Source organism: Sycon ciliatum, chromosome 13, assembly GCF_964019385.1.
Source record: "Sycon ciliatum chromosome 13, ocSycCili1.1, whole genome shotgun sequence".
In the NCBI taxonomy this organism is placed as follows: Eukaryota; Metazoa; Porifera; class Calcarea; order Leucosolenida; family Sycettidae; genus Sycon; species Sycon ciliatum.
The window spans coordinates 26,827,827-26,849,495 of record NC_088655.1 but is presented as its reverse complement, the minus strand read 5'-3'; the positions used below and the strand labels follow the sequence as shown (position 1 = coordinate 26,849,495).

The 21,669-nt window shown below is 50.1% G+C and overlaps 1 protein-coding gene across 1 annotated transcript in view; it reads right to left on the bottom strand.

The window, feature by feature from the left end:
- Window positions 1–21,669, bottom strand: part of LOC135829900 (uncharacterized) — a 79,998-nt gene that overhangs the window by 8,228 nt on the left and 50,101 nt on the right. Inside the window, exons 12-28 of the mRNA XM_065342281.1 lie at window positions 21,182–21,260; window positions 16,350–16,497; window positions 15,153–15,241; window positions 14,803–14,876; window positions 13,409–13,494; window positions 12,511–12,558; window positions 11,833–11,996; window positions 11,538–11,584; window positions 9,936–10,085; window positions 8,940–8,994; window positions 8,124–8,316; window positions 6,358–6,470; window positions 4,625–4,847; window positions 4,287–4,370; window positions 2,834–3,016; window positions 1,162–2,050; window positions 766–917 (exon numbers count right to left, since the gene is read on the bottom strand). Coding sequence (XP_065198353.1) covers window positions 766–917; window positions 1,162–2,050; window positions 2,834–3,016; window positions 4,287–4,370; window positions 4,625–4,847; window positions 6,358–6,470; window positions 8,124–8,316; window positions 8,940–8,994; window positions 9,936–10,085; window positions 11,538–11,584; window positions 11,833–11,996; window positions 12,511–12,558; window positions 13,409–13,494; window positions 14,803–14,876; window positions 15,153–15,241; window positions 16,350–16,497; window positions 21,182–21,260 — 2,777 coding nt within the window. The remainder of the gene's footprint in view (window positions 1–765; window positions 918–1,161; window positions 2,051–2,833; window positions 3,017–4,286; window positions 4,371–4,624; window positions 4,848–6,357; window positions 6,471–8,123; window positions 8,317–8,939; window positions 8,995–9,935; window positions 10,086–11,537; window positions 11,585–11,832; window positions 11,997–12,510; window positions 12,559–13,408; window positions 13,495–14,802; window positions 14,877–15,152; window positions 15,242–16,349; window positions 16,498–21,181; window positions 21,261–21,669) is intronic.

The window sequence follows — 21,669 nt, the reverse complement described above, 5'->3', positions numbered from 1 at the left end:
CACACACACACGCACGCGCACACACACACGTGCACACCTCAGACCTCAGACATGCCCATCGCGGGAGCGATGATAGCGAACAGCTATGTTTTAGACATAGCAACTTGTGCTGGGATTACACCATTCAACAGCTTGCAAGGCTGATGAATTGACCGCCACTATTTTTAGCCTGGTATCCACCACACAGCTGTTTGAAGTGACTTTTTCTGGCCAGTGAATCCCTATTTTTCATTTTTCCATTTTTTTCTTTTTTTTCCTTTTTTCTTTTTCTACACACACACCACACCACATACTCCGGCATACACTGGCTGTTGGTAACCACCCAGGAGAATGAAAGAAAAGTCAGGAAGAGTCTGAGAAAGAGAAGAAAGACGTGTGTGACCATAATCGTCGGGAATCGAACCCGCAACCTATCGATTGGAAATCGCTGCACGTACCACTGCATTATATGGGACACACGTGCACACACACACACACACACACACACACACGCTGAGAGGTCCGAGCACGAAGTGAATATTGCTCATTTCAGAAACGACTATGTTTGCTTTGCCCGAATAAAGTGTGAAAACAGAGAGGTTCCAGGCTGTCCATTAGGGTGCTCAATACCGAAAGGCAGAGCTAGTTCAAACAATCATAAGAGGTGGAAAAAAGGGTTTTTACGCCGAGTTTGACGCACTCAGCGATAAACAGAAAACTCTTTTCTTTAAAACACTTTCTTTCACCCTCCAATTCTTGTTGCAACCCACAACTGTGAACACGTACCGGCAACCGTTCCGTGGAAGATTGCGCCGGTGTCGAGTCTCCAGCCGTGGACTTGGCTGTGACGACAGCATAGTACGTCTCATCATTCACAAGCCGGGTAATGTTGAACAAATACTGGTCACCAGGCACAGACGTGTCCGTGATCAGCTGAGCTGTAGTGGACAGACACAGCCGTGACATGATACTGAGAAAGGGAAACAAACGCATCCATTGTCATCTGCCATGCTGTCCTCTATGATTGATGGCTTCGCCCTGCACACCCATTGTTTTCCTGGTTCATGCGTTCGCTACACGCACACAACCACACTCACACTGACACACATATGCACACGCACGCACACATGCTGGCACCCCCCCCCCCCCCCCACACACACACACACATACACACACACTCACCGCTATCCTGGTAGACCTGCACTTGATAGTTGCTGACATTGCCATTATACATGGGCCGTAACCAGGTCACGGCCATCGACGTATGACCCGTTGCCGTGGCAAACACGCTACGAGGTGGCGGAGGTGCTTTCACTGGCGTAACCACGGAGATATTCATCTGCATGCTGACTCCGGCCGAGTTCTCGGTGGCCACGGCGAGCAGGTAGCTCCAGCCACCTCGTAGCGAGGATAGCGGAATGCTGTACGACGTCTGTATCTGTGTTGTCAAGAGCGCCGAGTCCAGGCTGACACGGTAGCCAATCAGCACGCCGCGCACAATGCTGGATCCGTTCCATTGCAGGTTCAGCATTGCGCTCATGAACGACACACGCAGGTTGCTGGGCGGATCGGGCATGGCTTCGGCCGTGCTCCCCTCGGCTGACGTGGGCACTGAGCGCGACACGTTGTAGTCGGTTTCGGCGCTCACCATGTACTTGTAGCGCGTGGCGGGGAGCAGGCCAGAGTCGATGAACTCTGTTCGTGCATCCGTACAGCAGACGGACTGTTGACTGGCGGCGCCCTGGCTCACGACTTCGCGCATCACGTGGTAACGACTGATCCGACAGCCGGTGGAGATTATCACCGCCGGCCACGTGACGCGCAACTGCGTGGACGAGAGAGCGCTAGCGGTTACCGAGGCAACCCCCGGCGGAACGCCCGGAGCACTGAGAGATATTGAGTCGCTCTTGACCTCGCCAAACGATGTCACAGCGCTAATCGTGTAGTCAAACAGGAGACAGTCTGTCGGGGGTGGGCTGCTGCCGTAGAGTTCCTTGTCGTCGTACTGGAGAACGGAACTCCTTGGCATTGTTTTGCACAGCCCGCTAGGGAATGCCGGCGTTCTGCAGACCTGTGGTGTTTATGTGTGGGGGGGGGGTGCACGTGCAAGCATGCGTGTGGATGAGAGAGAGAGAGAGAGAGAGAGAGAGAGAGAGAGAGAGAGACACACACACACACACACACACACACACACACACACACACACACACACACACACACACACGCACGCACGCACAGAAACAAAGAGAAAGAGAGAGCAAGTTGCTTTACTGCCGAAAAAATCGTATTTTCCGAGAGAGAGTGCAGCTCACAGTTTGTTTGCTGTCAGTCTGTGCCCTTGCTGTGCTGCCCCTGCTTGCATGCATTACTAGACTCTATGCAATGTGTGTGTAACGAGCGGAGCATGCCAGGATTAGTGCACGGGACACTGAATTCAGGCATTGTCAATCAGAACATTATCTCATTTTCATCACAAATAGCACTTTTCTCATGCTCGACAATCGTGGGTCTCAATTAGCAAGACTGACTGCATACCAACTGCGTCAAGCCGGTATTTAAATGCGAGACCACGGCCTGGACAGTTCGGGAGTGTGCATTCTTGACCAAAGCCTATCATTTGCCGCAGCTCCGTCGCGGAATAGAGTAGTGCTAACATTAGTTTTGTCATGTGACAAAATTTGTGCAGAAAGTGATCATGTCATGTGTACAGTGGAACCAACATGGCCGACATCACGTGACCCATAGATGCAGGGGTTGAGTGGAGTTGGAACCAACATGGCCGTCCTGTGTGGTCATGTGCCAGATGTAAAACCTCGTGTACCATGAAGCACCAGGTACGCGTTCACCGACCTACCTTATACGGCAGCAATGTACCCTGTAGAGTGGCTGGGTCGGCTGTGTTCCAGGTGATCAGGGCGGAGGGTGGCCTTGTCGAGGTCAGCTTTACGTCCTGGATCGTGGGCTTTGGCGGCGGACCGTCCAGGGTTGCCACGGTGACGTTGGATGATAGCGCGCCCGGGCCGTCACAGGTAGCCGCCTGTCGGACAAGGATTGAGAAAAAGAGTTACAGGCCGTCTACCCTCGTTAATAGGGAGGTTTAGTTCCCACGTAACGGAAACGCGTACGTGGGTGATCCACGTAAAGTGGATGAAGGGCACCCACGTTGCAATGTTGTGTTTAGTCACACGGAACAAACAAAAGCATGAAGCTAAAGGCCAAAACCTGGTCAAAGACGAAGCTACCCCGGCCTAAGAAGCTCATCCAATATTTTGATTTCGTGCTTCGGAAACTTCTTCAGCTGAGCACCCTCACAGCTCGCACAATGCGCTCCATTCTGATTTTCACCCACGTTCTGGCGGAACGTGGGTGAGCCTCCATACACGGTATGTCGTGAATCAGAAAACGTCTGTACGTGGGTCACTGAGTATCACGTGGTACACCCACGTAAAGTACCCACGGATTACGTGGGACTAAACCTCCCTAGTAGACAACCACCCCCCCCCCCCCCCCCCAGGGTTCGAATTGTTTGTCTTATAAGGAGTGTTATGCACTATCCGGACGCGAATGAACGCGTTTCAGGTGTCAGGGAATTGTAGAGCGAAATAGTTAGACCATTGTCCATTAATCAGGTTGGTCTTGTACCCGATGTCGTACTATCTAGGGGTAGACCTGTACAATGAACCTGCAGTACTTGTACATGTGCTTGTACAGGGAACCCATTGTACACGGCATCAACAGTACATAGCCCCCCAGAGTGTGCAACGCCTGATCCAGCTCTGCATGGGGTCTTGGCCGAGCGGAATCGGATCTTTGCGTCATAATACCGTACACATCTGAGGGGAACCCGGGGAGTCGCGGGTACTCTCGGATCAAAGACAGCGGAGCCCTGCCTCGAGACCGGCCCTGCGCTGGTGTGAAGTGTACGCATGACATCAGAAGATCCGACTGCGCTCGACCAAGACCCTATGCAGAGCTGGATCAGGCGTTGCACACTCTGGGGGTGTTATGCACTCTTGACGACATCAGACATCGGACTCTTCCAGACAAGAACCATAATTATACGAGAGTATCCGTAACTAATAATTGAAGCGATTTTCGTTACAGTCCGCCACGAACAAACCCGTGGGTGCATTTAATGAATCCACTAACTTGAACAAAGCAGGGCTAAATAGTTTTTATTTTATTTACAGCGCCTTGGTCCTGAGGGTGGTGGCATTCCTATGGATGCGGACAAACTAGGCCTCCAGCCAAGGCTCACGCGAACCGTGAATTTGTTTAAACTCTTTTCAAATGGAACTTTAACGTACCTGGACGGAAAATGTGTAGGATGTCCGTGGCTGTAAGCCCTCTACAGTTTTGGTGGTGGTGCTGGCATCACAACAGCCACTGACCTGAAACACACGCACGGCGCATTTATACACATGTCAAGAAGAGCACGACTGGAATGAATATCGGCGTACTGAGAACATGGTGTGTGTGTGTGTGTGTACGTGCGTGCGTGCGTGCGTGTGTGTGTGTGTGTGTGTGTGTGTGTGTGTGTGTGAATATGCGTGTACGTATAATTTGTTCCGTTGCCATTGGTTGCTCGGAGGTTAAAAGAGGGAGGGTGTGGGGGCATTGCCAAGATAACAACCACCACTCTTACCCGCTGTCCACTGTCGGAGTGGAACAGACGATACTCGGTGATGCGTCCGTACGTTGTGGCGGTAACCGGCAACCAGGAGAGAGTGACAGTGTAGGCAGTGCTGGTGCTGGCTTGAAGACTCGTCGGCGCGATGGGTGGGATGCAGGCGGTGGTAACGGAAATCGGTAGACTGCGCGAGCATGTTAGCGCCTGGCCATTGCACGTCTCAACGCTGTAGTAGTACCTGTTGTTAGGTCGCCGTCACGTTGAGCAAGTGTAAGCAAGCATTCATGCGTGCACACGCATACACACACACACACACACACACACACACACACACACACACACACACACACACACACACACACACATAAACATACATACACACATGTATACACACAGATACGGCAAAAGACCATGCTAGGTGAACAGAAATTTTCGTACATGTCCACAGAAGCAATCCCTATGGGATGATGTATGTCAGTGTTTGTGGCTATTGGAATATACAGTAAAACCTGTGACTAAGGACCACCCCTTGGGGCCAGAGAAAGCGGTCTTTAGTGGCAGGTGGTCCTTAGTTAGAGGTTTGCACCGCACAACCATATCATTTTGAAGTGAGACCGTCCGTGCCTGGCGAAGTGGTCTGTAGTACCAGGCTGGTCGCTAGTCACGGCAGTCTTCAGTTACAGGTTTTACTGTAGGTAAAATAGGGATGCAAAGTTGAACTCGGATGGTGAGCCAATTAAATTATGGTGAAAAAGGAGAAGGACAAAATGTTACGAGTTATGACTAACTGTCCGCCAACGTAACCATCTGTCGCGCTCGCTGACTGTATCTCTTAATTTGCTAAATCCTATATACAGGATTTTGGTCATATTTTTCAACTCAAAATGGGTGTGGCATGAGAATAGCAAAAAATATTTGACCAAATCTTCCTTGCTAGGTCTTAGTAGATACCGAGAGTTGAATAAGATAATTTTTTCAAACACTAACATCTCAGGCTCATCTCCTTGCCCAATATTACTAAGGCCTGTGCCCTATTTTACGATTCCTATATATGGATTGAGATTTTATTGGACCTTGTTTTATCCTTAAAACTGGTAGTTTCATGACGGCATGTGCGATATGTCCACCCCGTGCCACACCTGCAATGTTCTTCTGCACATTCGCTGCTTCAGTCCTTTCCATGACAGCAGCTGAACAATTATTGCTGAAAATGGGTATTCATCAGAAATATTATCGCCCTATGAATCTAAAAATGTAAACATTCATGCCTCAAACATATTTACAACTTCCATGAAAACCATTATGCCGTTATCATTGGTCGTGATGACCAATAACAACGGCATAAAAGGCACACATTTTCAAATCCTATATATAGGATTTTTGGCCAGCAAATTAAGAGATAAGATCTGGTTACGTTGGTGGACAGTTAGTCATAACTCGTAACATTTTGTCCTTCTCCTTTTTCACCATAATAGGGATGCACTGAAAGTGCAGAAAATATTAAACACCGAAAAAACTTGTGAAATTATAGCACCACTGATAGAGTGATTTCAGATCAGTTTGTCATGTGACTAAATTTGAGCAGAAAGTGATCATGTCATGTGTACAGTGGAACCAACATGGCCGACATCATGTGACCCATAGATGCAGGAGTTGAGTGGAGTTGGAACCAACACGGCTGGCCTGTGTATGGTCATGTGATCGGTGTGAGACCACTCTGTACAACAATGCAGTGTGGCGAGGCTTACATAGCTCCTGGCATGATGGCCTTTGTATCGTTGTAGTTGGCGACTAGCTCATCCGTCAAGACCGTCAGCTGGTCGATGGGCACGAGACTGCTTGCGGACGTGCCTCTCAGCACCTGCAAGGGATACGACAAAAGCAGGACAGAAAACATGTCTGATCGGTTGAGCATGGCAGGCTCTACCAGCAGCATCTCACCCCATGCCAGCCCCATTTACTTGGCGGTGAGTTGCGTATCTTGCAGGCCAAAAGCCTGTTTCAGGGAGAGGAGTCGTGAAGGCCAATACAGGTCTGTCTTTACGGAAAGCACTGCAAGGCTGAAAGGTTGACAATGTAGCGTTCACCGGGTGCTGAGCCTAAGAATGGTTTTGTTCCGAAGAAGCCGCCACACAGCGTTCTCCAACCGATATGGCTCAAAAGTCCACAACTGTTGTTATAAAAGTACTCCGGGTACTTCCCGGTGACCCGCTTTCACATCACCATTATCTACAATTCTCGGATATGGTGACACAGTAAAACCTGTAACTAACGACCATCCCTTGGGGCCAGAGAACACGGTCTTTAGTGGCAGGTGGTCCTTAGTCAGAGGTTTGCATCGCACAACCGTATATGAATGCGAGACCGTCCGTGCCTGGCAAAGTGGTCTGTAGTACCAGGCTGTTCGCCAGTCACAGTGGTCTATAGATACAGGTTTCACTGTAGGTTTAATGGGGATTATTTGGCACACTGTGCAAGTATTGTATCCTCCTTGCACAGCAAACATTCAAACCACTAGAAGACTTTCCAGCTCTGCCGGGTGCCGAAGAACCACACAGCGAAGAACGAAATGGCTAGAATTTCACCGAGCGCAGTAAACTCGTACCATAATAATGTAACTCAATGGAGCTTATGCATAACACTCCGGCCATTTGATCTTGAGGGGCAAGGCCACTAACACGGTACACACTGTGATACCAATCCTGCATCAAAGGTCATAAACTGTGTACGGTCATACCCACAAAATTAATGTACTACAACTGCCTGTACCTGCCAAATATTAAATATGGGACAAGTTGCCCCTCAGGAAGGTGGCGGCCATGTTTTATGCATACACCCCATTACATGATACTATGGCAACATGGATGTGTAGGAGTTGCATTTTAATAGAAAGTATATTTTTCGCAGTAAAAGAGTATTTATTTGCAGAGCTTGTGTTGATACAGATTCCTAGGTTCAAACCCCAAGATGGGCAGTTAGTTACATTTTTCTCTCCTTGCGTATTTTGTATCTGCATGTTATTACCCTTTCCGTGAGTCGCTCGTGAGTAATGTATGAGTCGTGTATGGCTAAACCCGTATTTACCCGTATGACTGCTGCTAGTGTTATTGTTCTAGAACATTAGCATAATTAACCAATCACAGTTCACAGCTCTGGAATATTCTAGAATTTCGTCGGCGACCGGTTTATATAGATTGCTCATTGGTTGATGACCTAAAGAACATGGCTGCCGTTCGCCGTGTGTTTTGTCTTCTTGCATTGTTCTTTTCTTGTGCTTTTTCACTTCTTATCTTTACTTGCCGAGTGTGTAATTAATAATTCTGTCCTAACGAGTATTCGTGAAACCACAAAGTGAGTGCTTTGCTTGAGTGTGTGAAATAGTCTCCGAGGGCCAGCTACTACATTGGTGGCAGCGGTGGGATTCGAACCCACGCCTCCGGAGAGACTGGACACGCCAACCAATCAGCAGGCAGCATCGTCGGGGACGGTGCTGTTAGTTGTAAAGGGAACGTACCGTGTATGTGGAGAGAATGCCGTTTGCGGCCGGTCTCAACCACCGCAGCTGATTCACCGGCGTCTGTGCAATAGTGCGGGCAAACGCCGCCACCTCGGCAACACCGGGAACCGATCCGTTTGTTCGCACCCGCACTGTGTTGGTGCTGCTACCCGCGCCGAGGCCGTTGATGGGGACGGCGTAGAATGAATAACTGAGAGAACACACACACACAAAAGCAGGAAACAGACGAGAACGCATTGGTTCTTGCACGGAAGTGGCTCGTCCTCAACCCTGGGTACACGAATACAGTCGACTCCACTTATAACGAACTCGGATGTAGCGAATTTCCTGATATAGCGAACCATTGTCCATATCCCTGAACCCATTATGTAGTTGTGTTTCTGTTATAACGGACTTCGACTTTAAAGAACGAATTCTCCTGCACAATGGTGCTCGCTGGATCAGGAATCGACTGAACACATCACTGTATGGTTAGAAAGCGACTTTTCATGTCAGTAGAACGTGACGCTTTTATCTCAGGCCCATAGACTTCAGCCCTGCACAGGCCGTCGTTATGGTAACAACGAAGTGGATGTATATGTGTGTGTGTGTGGGGGGGGGGGGGGTGCATGTGGGGGGGGGGGGGGGGGAGGTGCGTGTGTGTGCGTGCGTGCGTGCGTGTGACAAGTAGTGTTGGAATCGGGGACGGGCAATGCGGGATTCCGGGCAGCTTGTCCAATCAGCAGACGGCATGTTCTGAGAATGCGTTTCCCCAAACCGGCAACCACTCCACACTAGCATTGCTGATAGCACAGCGGCGGTACAGGTTCTTACGGAGTGTACGTATCAAGACTGCTGACCAGGTAGGTGTAGTTGCCTGGTGGGGACGCTGCAGTACGGGACAACACACACACACACACACACACACACACACACACACACACACACACACACACACACACACACACACACACACACATACAAACACAGTGGAAACGCAGAGCAAGACGCAAAGCTTGCACGCATCCAGGGGGACTGGCGCGCTCCATTGAGAAATACAGTGAAGCTTCAGTACAATGTTCAGTGCTGCACGAAAGAAATCCAGTCGCGTGAGTCAAGTTGGCGCATTGCACCATTTCGCAGCCCAGTGTCCGTATGTTTAATATGGTATGATAATTATATTTTCAAGGATTCTCCAGAGGCAAATGGATGCCTATCAGAGGGAGTCTCCATCAGAGGGAGTCTCCTGGGGAAAGGAATGAAGGTGGCTGTTTGTCTAGGGCTGGCCAACTCCTGGCGCGTACTTGAGTGACTCGATCAGATTTTCCGGAGTAGTACGATGTACAACCAGGGGACACAAGAACCAAGGTGCTGTATATCCAAGTTCAAATTACTGAAACGGATACGGAGGGTCCTGAAACACAGCACGTTGTTGTGTGTGAGAAGTATTCCATATCCAACGACCATGATTATACTGAACTGATTTACCGAAAATGAAGTTGAAGACACAGTGCTACTTGATGTACCAGCCTGCTATGTCGGATACCGCCATGCATCGACGAGGCGCCAGGCGCGAACTGATGGTGGTGGTGGTGAGAAGGAGAGCTCTGTGCCAGACCCTTGCAGCTTAGAGAGCGTGTGTGGGCAGGCGCGTGTTTACCGCCATATAGCAGGCGTGTGTTTATCGCCATATAGCAGGCGTGTGTTTATCGCCATATTGCCAGGTGTGGCTTTACCACCATATGTATCGCTTTACTGAGATGAGTTAATTAAGTACACAGGCATGGCTGATCCCTGCCCCCCCCCCCCCCCCCACCCGACACAACTTACTTCCGATCTTGGTGCCGTTCTGGTAGATGTCAAACCTCGGTTTGTCATACCCGGTGGCCGGCTCTGAGGACCTACCGCTGATAGTGAGCATGATACTGTCTCTACTGGTCTCCGCCGCCAACGGCTGGTTCAGGGTGTAGTTGATGGGACCTGAAGAAAAAAACAACGGGTAAGAAATCATGCACGGCAGAAGTCCCACATCAGGCGTGCATAGCTAGTGTGTAGTCAGCATAGTCCGATCACCACGCCAGCAAATGGTTGCCATGGGTACTACATAGTCAAAGTAAGCGAAATGGTGAGTACGACGTTGCCTGTGGTACATGGTCACCACAGCACACCAGAGAGGTGCTGTGGTACTGTATTTCCCCTGATATAAGTCGTACTCGATTATAAGTCGCACATCCGTTTTCAGGTTTGAGCAATATTGTTGCGATATATTCACTTCAGTAGTAAGTCAAGCTCGATTGTAAGTCGCACCCCCTTTTTTACCCTGTTTTTTATGTAAAAAGGTGCGACTTATAATCGGGGAAATACGGTACATGGCCACTACAGCACATACGTACGAGCTACGCCACTGCGCACGGGACGGCTAGTTACGGGGAAAGCTAGTACATCATTTCCATCAATTTTTCCAAATCTATAAAAGAAGTGATGAGCATTAGGTGAGCAAAGAAAGAGATGACGAAACAGTCTAGAGCAGAGCTCTGTGCTTGAACATTTGATTGTAAGCGTGCAGAACTGGGATAATAAATGATGAAACGTGTGCCAGAGATAAGGCTCTAAAGAAAAACGCAATACAATGTGACGCTACATATTTAACGGAATTCGGCTGCAGTGAAACCAATGCTCGTAGTTAAACTGGTCAAGGAGGTGATCTTAGAGGGCCGACAATTCCAGAGGGTGCTGTATTTATGGAAAAAGAGATTTGAACTGGGCTGGCCAAGGTTTGTCAATATCAGATTATTGGAACGTCGCGCATTTTGCCGTCAAGCTACAAGGAAACTAATGTCACAAATTGCATTGATGCGGTTTAGCAGTGGAAATGTGGAACGGACCTTTCATGACTTATAAAATATAAAATAAATTTCACGGTTCGCGTGAGACTCGGCTGGAAGCCGAGTTTTCCGCATCCGCCGTGGGAACGCCACCACCCTCTATGATCAAGGCGCAGATGCAGCGCCTAAACGGTGGGAGGTGAGTAGATCAGACCCACCACAAAGTGGTCAAAGACCGAAAATCCCATTCACTGCATCCATGTTACCCTCGTGCCAGGCCACGAGTTCCCAGTTAACTGTGTGTCGCAGCACGGCTGGAAAACTTCCTTCCGCTTCAAAGCAGGACTTGTACCTAGTACCCTCTGTTTCTCAATCATGGTCTTAGACCATCCCACTATGCCTGCCTGCATTCATGACTTATCATGAATGACAAATATATTCCACTGCCTAGAACTCGAACGCGGAGATTCACACTCCGGTTTTTGTCGTCTTGGTAACGTAACTGTGATTTTACCACAGCATGCACCACCTTCTATCCCATGTCCATCTCATCTCGTCATGGAGTTACTGGAGTCGACGCGACACCACGTCCAATGCTCAGACTCACCCAAAGGGCATGGCATCGTCGTTCCCGACAAGTCCTGTAGCGCAGACCTGCAGGCAAGACGTACACATACACAGCGATGAAATATTAAAACGATCCGAGATTCAGAGTTTAAAGAAGGAAGATGACTAATGCTGTACTGTGCATGCAGAATTTCGATTGGCGTGGCAACAAGTTAGCGAAAAAACTCCTTTCGCTAAAATTGTTAAACACCACTGGTGCTAAAACTAGTCGTTTTACAGTATGCCTACTAGACCTGGCCATCCCGGGGCCCGGGGTAGAGGGCAGCAGTGCTTACGAGTCATCAGAACTGCATATCCCCGCGACAAGGGACCAGCCGCAAAGGGGATCACGCATTGCAACGCACGCGGCGCACGTCTTGGCGTCTGCACAGTGCTGCACTGGGATGGAGGCGACGGCTCTTTCAGACTGCACGTAGACGAGCGTGTCCTTGGTAACCGTCTGTACACGCGTGCGTGCACGTGCCCGCACACACACACACACACACACACACACACACACACACACACACACACACATGTACAGAGAGACACACACATTTACAGAGACACACACACACACACACACACACACACTCACTCACACAAATACATGCACACACACACAAAATACATCACACACATACATACACCCACCCACAAAAACACACACAGACACAAAGATTGGACTTTTTCCCTAGTTTTAGTATGAATGTTCTTCACTGTGCGGGCGAGTATGAGTTAAACAAGGAGTAGCAGCATCGAGAAATGTGAACAAATTGATTCGAATTATCAATGTGCTCCGAACTGGCGAACACGCACATACGCACACATACATACACACAAACACACAAACACAAAGACGTACACAAACACACACATACACGCCGACGACAAGAGATGATGCACATGCACACACGGACACATCAACAAGGCCAGCTAGAATAAATCGCTTCTCCTTGGCCGGCGCCACTTACAGACTCTCCGATTTTGATACTTGTGATTTGTACTGATGTTTTGCTTGCCTAAAGCAGATGTTAAACAAGACATTACACACAACACCAGGAATCAAAGATATAGTATGAATGGTGAAGAAAGGCCAATTCAACAGCAGCAGCGACAGCAACAGCAGCAGCGACAACAGCAGCAGCAACAGCAGCAGCAGCACCAACACAGAAGGACACGAGTAGCTGCGATCATGCATGAACGCACACACCCACCCACATATGTACCCCACACACACATACACACAGAAACAAACATACATACAGAAACACGTGCACACGTACACACACACACACACAAACACACATACAGACAGAAACACACATACACACATACACACATACACACATGCTTACTTACTTACTTACTTGTTGCTCACTGCCAAAACTGGTCACGTGGGTCTCCCCGAGAGAGGGGAGAGAGACTCAAAAGGAATCTTAGAAAGATTACTCAATTGGCTATTGAACCGCCCAACGGCCGACACCCCCTGAAATCCCCAAAACTCTGGGTGGACTTGAAAATGATCCCACTTATGGGCTCACCACACCTCAGTAAGTGGGTGAGGACAAGGTGCAGAAAAAGGACTGACGGCATCAGGGTATCCGTCCCAGGATCCAACTGCAGTTACCCCTGCCCTCAGTGAAGGTAATACTTGCTACTAGTGTGGGTGGCTAAATCAGAGTGGATCTGATACAAGCTTCATTAGCACCATGATTACACAAGAGTTAATCGAGCCAGAAGTAGTCAATGGTTAACAGGTATGTATACTTCAAATAGAAAGTATATGAACCCTGGAACCAACAAAGGTGTCTTTTGTTGGTTGGTTGGTTACACACATGCACACGTACACACACACAATTGGCGACATACGGTATCCGGAGCGAAGACAAGAGTCCGTTCAAGGACAACTGCGCCAGAAACTTTGGACTTTACTATCTTGGTGAGGTATCCGTTTTCTGTGAAAAGGATACGCGATACACAAACACATACACACACGTACACACACACACACACACACACGGGTATGATTTCAAGTGGCCAGGGCAAAAGGTGCCTTTCCCCATTGTCAAGGTTAGCAGACACTTTAAAAAAGCATAATAGCATTTACCGTCAAGCAAGAAACTTTCTATGCGTGCACATTCGGTGTTTTCAAAAGAATTCTACTAGTTGACGATGAGAAATTTTCGCACGCAAACCCGCTCACCCACCCACTCACACACCCATACACACCTATACACACCCATACTGTACTGTACTGTACTGTATTGTACACACCCATACACACCCAAGCACCCAGCCATGCATCCACACCCACATGCACGCACACAACCACGGATCCCCCCCCCCCCCTCCTCTCCACACACACATACTCATGCATGTGCATACACACACACACACACACACACACACACACACACACACACACACACACACACACACACACACACACTCAGACTCAGACTTAGGCATGCCCATCACGAATAGCTACTTGTATATAGCAACTAGTGCTGGGATGACACTATTCAACAGCTTGCAAGGCTGATGAATTGAACGCGACTAATTCTAGCCCGGTCTACACCACACAGCTGATTGAAGACACACAGACACAGACACACCCACAGACAGACACGAACACACGCACGCACGCATGCACGCACACACGCGCGCACACACACACACACACACACACACACACACACACACACCTGGTCCTGGTCCTGGTAAACACTGCCATTACGGTCACGTGTCCCCTTACGGGGCCGACAATATAGAACGACGAGCGGGACCATGTTCGAGAGAGCCATCTCCAGCAGCTATGGATCTGACTTATCATCGGAAACGATTCCTCTCACGGCTGCCGCTAGAAGTGGTCCATCACTCTCCACAACAGAGCGAACATTCCATGAGCCAACGCTCAGAGTCGTTCCAAGTCGTCGTCTTCGTGCGGTAGTTTGCTCCACTCGCGGGCTTGCAAAGCCTCGCGAAGGACTCCGAGGTCGGGGCGACGAGGAGAGCGTCGGCATTGTAACTATCCGACCAAATCTCCTGTCGGTGAATACTCCACCTCAGGCACTGTTGGCCTGGACGGCTGGGGGCACCCCAGGCCGCCCACAACGGCGAGAACAAGCACGGACGGAGGCCAGAAACAAGAGCCCGAAAAAGTACAATCGTCCTCCACCAGAGCAGAGAACACACACACACACACACACACACGCGCACGCACGCACGCGCGCACACACACACACACACACACAAAGTCTTACCATCAGCAGTGTAGATCAACAAGTAGATACCGCCATGGAGTGATCTCACGTTGGCAATAGCCATTGCTACATACCTGAAACAACACAACAGAGAACAACATTCTTCTTCTTCTCTCAAATACAGGAATTCTCTTCTTGCACTGTACTTGCATTTTTCTGCTATGTCATGGCTGGCAAGCTAATGAGATTTTGTGTACAAACCATGCACAGATATGCCTGCACATGGACACATTATACATCACACGCACGCACAACCACACACATGCACATACACACACGCACACACACACGCACACACACACACACACACACACACACACACACACACACACACTTGGAGGACAGCTTACACGTCAGTGCCGCTGAAAAAGACAGGCGTTTTGTCAACCTGCGTTATCTCCGGTATGACGGTGAGAACCTCTGAAAACTTGTCTTTACACTACATTGTCATGGAAACAGAAACATACGAATGCACAGCACTGTCATAGCAACACAAACACACGAGTGCACAGTGTTGTCATGGCAACAACAAAACACAAGTGCACAGCTTTGTCATAGCAACACAAACAGACGAGTGCACAGTGCTGTGTCATAGCAATACACACACACACACACACACACACGTTCGTCCCGGTTGACATTTGCACTTTGTACTGTTGAGGCAACAAACTGAAACAATAAAAACCAAACCAAACCAAACACGCACACACGACTGCACAGCGTGCCTTACGTGCTAATATGGCTGGTAAACCTAGAATCTTACGTGGTCACATGCGGAATGGAGTTTGTTTCATTATTTTTTGGCGACCTGGTTTCTGCTACAGTAAAACCTGGAACTAAAGACCACCGTGACTAGTGACAAGCCTGGTACTACAGACCACTTCGCCAGGCACGGACGGTCTCACATTCATGGTTGTGCGGTGCAAACCTCGAACTAAGGACCACCTGCCGCTAAAGACCGCTTTCTCTGGCCCCAAGGGGTGGCCGTTAGTCACAGGTTTTACTGTACTTGTGGTCGCTGCAAGAAAACAAGGTTGTACTGTAGCTGCATGAAGAAGTGGCAGTCATCTCTCCAACACCTTTACAACCAAGAGTGAGATTTCTTAGGGGCCGTCCGGGGTTACCGATTGTTTTTACAAAACGAAAAGTTTTAGTATTTTTCAGCACCCACCTTTTCTGCAGGTAAAACGAATTCCAATAAAATATTGATGTCAATTTTCGACACCGAGAAGTAACTGGGCATTCCCCATCAGCATTCAATAATTATTTTCAAAACGAAACTCCATCAAACCCACCCACCCACAAACGAAAACATTTCGTTTTTAAAATATTATTGGTAACCTTGGACGGCCCCTTAATGGACACAAGTATACGAGCGTGGGTCAGCAGTTTTTTTTTGAATGGGTGCAACGTTAGTCGCTAGTGCAAGTGCAGCGCTGCGCCGCGACCTCGCCAAGTGGGCATCTCAGCTGATGGTGTAGTGAAATCGCGCAACTTCTATATCAGCGGCCGGGGCCATTCTCCTAGCCCACCGCCTGTCCTCTTACCTGTCCTCCGTTAAATGAACTGTTAGCGCGGCTCTGTGGGTTGTAGACTGTCATCGGCGGGGCAAAGGCCGCCTGCACGGATCCTGGCTGGATGCCGTCAATGTTGTATTCGCAGATAGCGACTCCAGACGCAGCGTTCTTGGTCCGCCTGTTAGGCGGGGCAGAGAAAGCAATGGCGTGAATTGTGTAGAAGAAATATAAGTTTCCGTGCATGGCACGGTAAGTGAAGTTAGCAACCCACCAACAATTACATTCCTAACATAATTTGCACGTACTTGCCATAGCGCATCACGTGCCCGTGCAGAACACGCACTCCGAACTCCCGCGCCCCGGCACGGGACCACGCGGAGCATGCGCATTACTCCGGCTCTCGATGCTGCTTCTTCTTCATCCTTGCTGCGCCAACAGTCAGATCGCTTGACAACCTTGGCCAGTTTTTGAGCTTGCTCTTCGCTTTGCTGTGCTGACGGTCAAATTGTTTGACTATCGCGGCCAGTTTCTGATCAATATCCGATCAACCAGGTCTCTGTCAGTGAGCGATGTCCAGCCAAAACGCTCCGTTTGCTTTGCTGCGCTGACGCAGTGACGGTCAAATTGTTTGACAGTCGCGGCCAGTTTCTGATCAATATCCTATCAACCATGTCTCTGTCAGTGAGCGATGTCCAGCCATAACGCTCTTTGCTTTGCTGCCTTGACGGTCAAATTGTTTGACAATCGCGGCCAGTTTCTGATCAATATCCGATCAACCAGGTCTCTGTCAGTGAGCGATGTCCAGCCAAAACGCTCCGTTTGCTTTGCTGCGCTGACGCAGTGACGGTCAAATTGTTTGACAGTCGCGGCCAGTTTCTGATCAATATCCGATCAACCATGTCTCTGCCAGTGAGCGATGTCCAGCCATAACGCTCTTTGCTTTGCTGCCTTGACGGTCAAATTGTTTGACAATCGCGGCCAGTTTCTGATCAATATCCGATCAACCATGTCTCTGTCAGTGAGCGATGTCCAGCCAAAATGCGCTCTGCTGAGCTGCGAAACGCACTGGCATCCCGCAATTATTTAGACCCGACAGGAACAAAACCTACTCCGCGGACTCGCCTGCTCGAGTTGAAGTTGGCTCCAGACTACTGTACGCGAGGACTTGGCCGCTCCGGCAGCGGAGCAGAACCTAGCCGAGGCAACTGCAGCCCCATCCCTGGCCTGGGAGACTTTAGTCGGGAGGAGGTTCGCGACGCTTGGAGCACGTATTGTGCGACTGACGCAGCAGCACACCCCTCCAGGGCCCCCGGAGCTGTTTTCGCACCAGCCCATAATCTTGAAGATGGCTCGGAAATTTAGGTCCCTGATGCTGAGCTCTCCTCTCTAAACACATGCTAAAGCTGACACGAAGTATGCCTGGCGGCTTTGGTCTGTTTCCCCTCATGTCTGGCCCCGGCTTGGCATTTTTTGGAAGGTTCGTACCATGTAGATAAGGCACCACCATTTGGCCTTAGATCCTCCCCCTTCCGTTCAACAGACCGGCTGATGTGGACTCTCAGCCCAACGGTGACTCTGCAATGATCCTGCTAAGTCTCTTACTCGTCTTCGAGTACAGCGCTTCCGGACTCTCAGCCCATCTACCGACGCAGTGCTGACACACCCTGCACAGTCCACCCTCCAGCAGTTGACGACGCAGCCATGGACCTCATCCGCCAGGGCCTGGCGGCCAGTTCCAGCATAACATGCGCTTCGCTGCCGCGCTCCGAACACTTGTCGCCCTGCGCCAGGGCAAGCCACACTCAGGGACTGATCAGTGCCGGCAGCATTGTTCCAGATCCTGTACTTTGAGTGCATTGCCCACTGTGCTAATGGCTAGCCGCATTGGACGGCACTCACATCAAATGCAGTGTAATAGTAATGCAGATAAATCCTGTTTGGGTCAGGTTGATAGCGCTGCCGGACTCGCATCCCAACTGCCGAAGTGGTGCCGACACAACCAGCGCAGTCCACCCTCCAGCAGTTGACGACGCAACCATGGACCTCATCCGCCAGGGCCTGGCGGACAGCTCCAGCATGGCATGCGCTTCGCCGCAGCACTCCGAACGCTTGTCGCCCTGCGCCAGGGCAAGCCAACCTCAGGGACTGATCAGTGCCGGCAGCATTGTTCCAGATCCTGTACTTCGAGCACATCGCCCACTATGCTAATGGGCAGCCGCATTGGACGGCACTCACATAAATTGCAGTGTAATAGTAATGCAGATAAATCCTGTCTGGGTCCGGTTGTCAGCGCGCCTGGACTTGCAGCCCAACTGCCGAAGCGGTGCCGGCACAACCAGCGCAGTCCACCCTTCAGCAGTTGATGACGCAACCAGGGACCTCATCCGCCAGGGCCTGGCGGGCAGCTCCAGCACAACATACGCTTCGCTGCAGCGCTCCGAACGCTTGTCACCCCGCACTAGGGCAAGCCATACCCAGTGACTGATCAGTGCCAGCAGCATTGTTCCATATCCGGTACGTTGAGCGCATTGCCCACTATGCTAATGGGCAGCCGCATTGGACGGCACTCACATCAATTGTAGTGTAATAGTAATGTAGATAAATCCTGTTTGGGTCAGGTTGTCGACGCTTCTGGACTCGCAGCCCAACTGCCGACGCAGTGCCGACACAACCAGCGCAGTCCACCCTTCAGCAGTTGACGACGCGGGCCGCAACTTTGGACGATCTGGCTGGCGTACAGCACTACCTGCAGTCCACCGTGCCTAGCCCGCACAACCGCGCCATGCTCTGGAGCGCCGTGACTCTGGCCTTCCACGGGCTGCTCAGAGTCAACGAGTACACCTTCACGGCACGGGGCGCCGGCCTTGAGTACAGCGATGCGACCATGTACCCAGACCGCGTGGAGCTGCGCCTGCGTGTGACAAAGACGAGCCAATACGGCAGCGGCCAGGACATTAGCGTCAGGAGGACAGGCTCGCCGACATGCCCGCACACGGCAGCCACCAGCTACCTAGCAGCCCGTGGCTCGGCACCTGGCCCGCTCTAACGCTATGATGACGGCACGCCCCTGAAGCCGCATAACATCAACAGGCTACTACAAACAGCCTTGCCTAACAAAGACGTGCGCAGCCACAGCCTCAGACGAGGCGCTGCAACGCTGGCAGGCAAAGCTGGCGTGCCTGAGTACGTGCTGAAGACCGCCGGCAGGTGGCAAAGCTCTGCCTACCTCCGCTATGTCCGCACCCCTGTCGCAGACAGAGCATTGCCAGCGGCATTGTTCTAGTCTCTGCCCGTTATGCTAATGGGTAGCCGCATTGGACGGCCCTAGCAACAGCTGTAGTGTACATATGATATACCTATTATACTATAACTATAGTAACGCTACTATAACTATAGTAATGCCGATAATTCCTGTTTGGGTCATGTTGTATTTTGGGAGAACGGTAGGGATCGTGGGTCAGGCCGGCATTGAGCCAAGTGCGCCTACATGTGCTCACAAGTGCATCCCTACCGTATGCGTGTATTGACACGCCGGGCAATTGTTGCCCCCATTAGCCCTGGCATTGGCCAGTCTAACGCACATTGGTGCTTGCGATACTACGGCATTGGTCCATAGTATTGCATACTGCATGCGGCAATTGTTGCCTGCGATACTACGGCATTGGTCCATAGTATTGCATACTGCATGCGGCAATTGTTGCCTGCGATACTACGGCATTGGTCCATAGTATTGCATACTGCATGCGGCAATTGTTGCCTATGCCCTGATAATACAACGCGTAATAGCTCCCAAACAGGTCGGCTTGTGTGGTTGTTAAATATAAGTTTCCGTGCATGGCACGGTAAGTGAAGTTAGCAACCCACCAACAATTACATTCCTAACATAATTTGCACGTACTTGCCATAGCGCATCACGTGCCCGTGCAGAACACGCACTCCGAACTCCCGCGCCCCGGCACGGGACCACGCGGAGCATGCGCATTACTCCGGCTCTCGATGCTGCTTCTTCTTCATCCTTGCTGCGCCAACAGTCAGATCGCTTGACAACCTTGGCCAGTTTTTGAGCACCACCACCCACCCCATCATCTCTAACCATCATTCTATTCTAAGCCATCCCGGAAGGGAGAACGGTAGGGATCGTGGGTCAGGCCGGCATTGAGCCAAGTGCGCCTACATGTGCTCACAAGTGCATCCCTACCGTATGCGTGTATTGACACGCCGGGCAATTGTTGCCCCCATTAGCCCTGGCATTGGCCAGTCTAACGCACATTGGTGCTTGCGATACTACGGCATTGGTCCATAGTATTGCATACTGCATGCGGCAATTGTTGCCTGCGATACTACGGCATTGGTCCATAGTATTGCATACTGCATGCGGCAATTGTTGCCTGCGATACTACGGCATTGGTCCATAGTATTGCATACTGCATGCGGCAATTGTTGCCTATGCCCTGATAATACAACGCGTAATAGCTCCCAAACAGGTCGGCTTGTGTGGTTGTTAACTAATCTTTAGCAGGTAATAACGAATTCAACACATGCTAGCATGCATGCACACACTTGCGCACCCCCCCCCCCCCCCCCCCCACACACACACACGCACACGTACACGCATGCACACACACACACATGCATGTACGCACATACACACACGCACACAATACAACTCATTTTGCTATAACCCTCCTCCTTACTCACACACATACACACACACACACACACACACACAAACACATACACACACACACACACACACACACAAACACGCACATACACACACACATACACGCACACACACACACACACACACACACACACACACGTACACACACACACACACACACACACGATCAGTAACTTACGCGGCTACCGGTACAGTGAACATGACGTAGAGTATCGGTTGGCTCAATGACGACGTGCCAGCTAGAGTTTGAGCCGACACTGCACGAGCAAAAGCACAAGTTGAATATCTAACAATAAAATTAATATCAAACAACTACGTTACTTGTTTGACATGTATTACTGTGTATTTTATAACAAATAATATGATTGAAAACCCAGAATCGATTTTCTCGTTCCTATCATCAGTGGGAAAAGTACGGAACTAAGGATACAACCAAAGAAACTGAAGTTAAGTACTGTAAATAGAAAGGTGTTAGAAATAACATCAAGATACAAGTGCAATAAAACCACTAGAGGAAACGCTAAAAAAGGTAACAAGATTACATAACCAAAGGCGAGAAGGCACTGAACGAAGTGTCAACCTACGAATACAACTTCAGTGCAACAACGTGCTCTTTCTGCTTACACAAAACAGGCTTATGAATACGTGTTGGACTCAGTAGAGCGT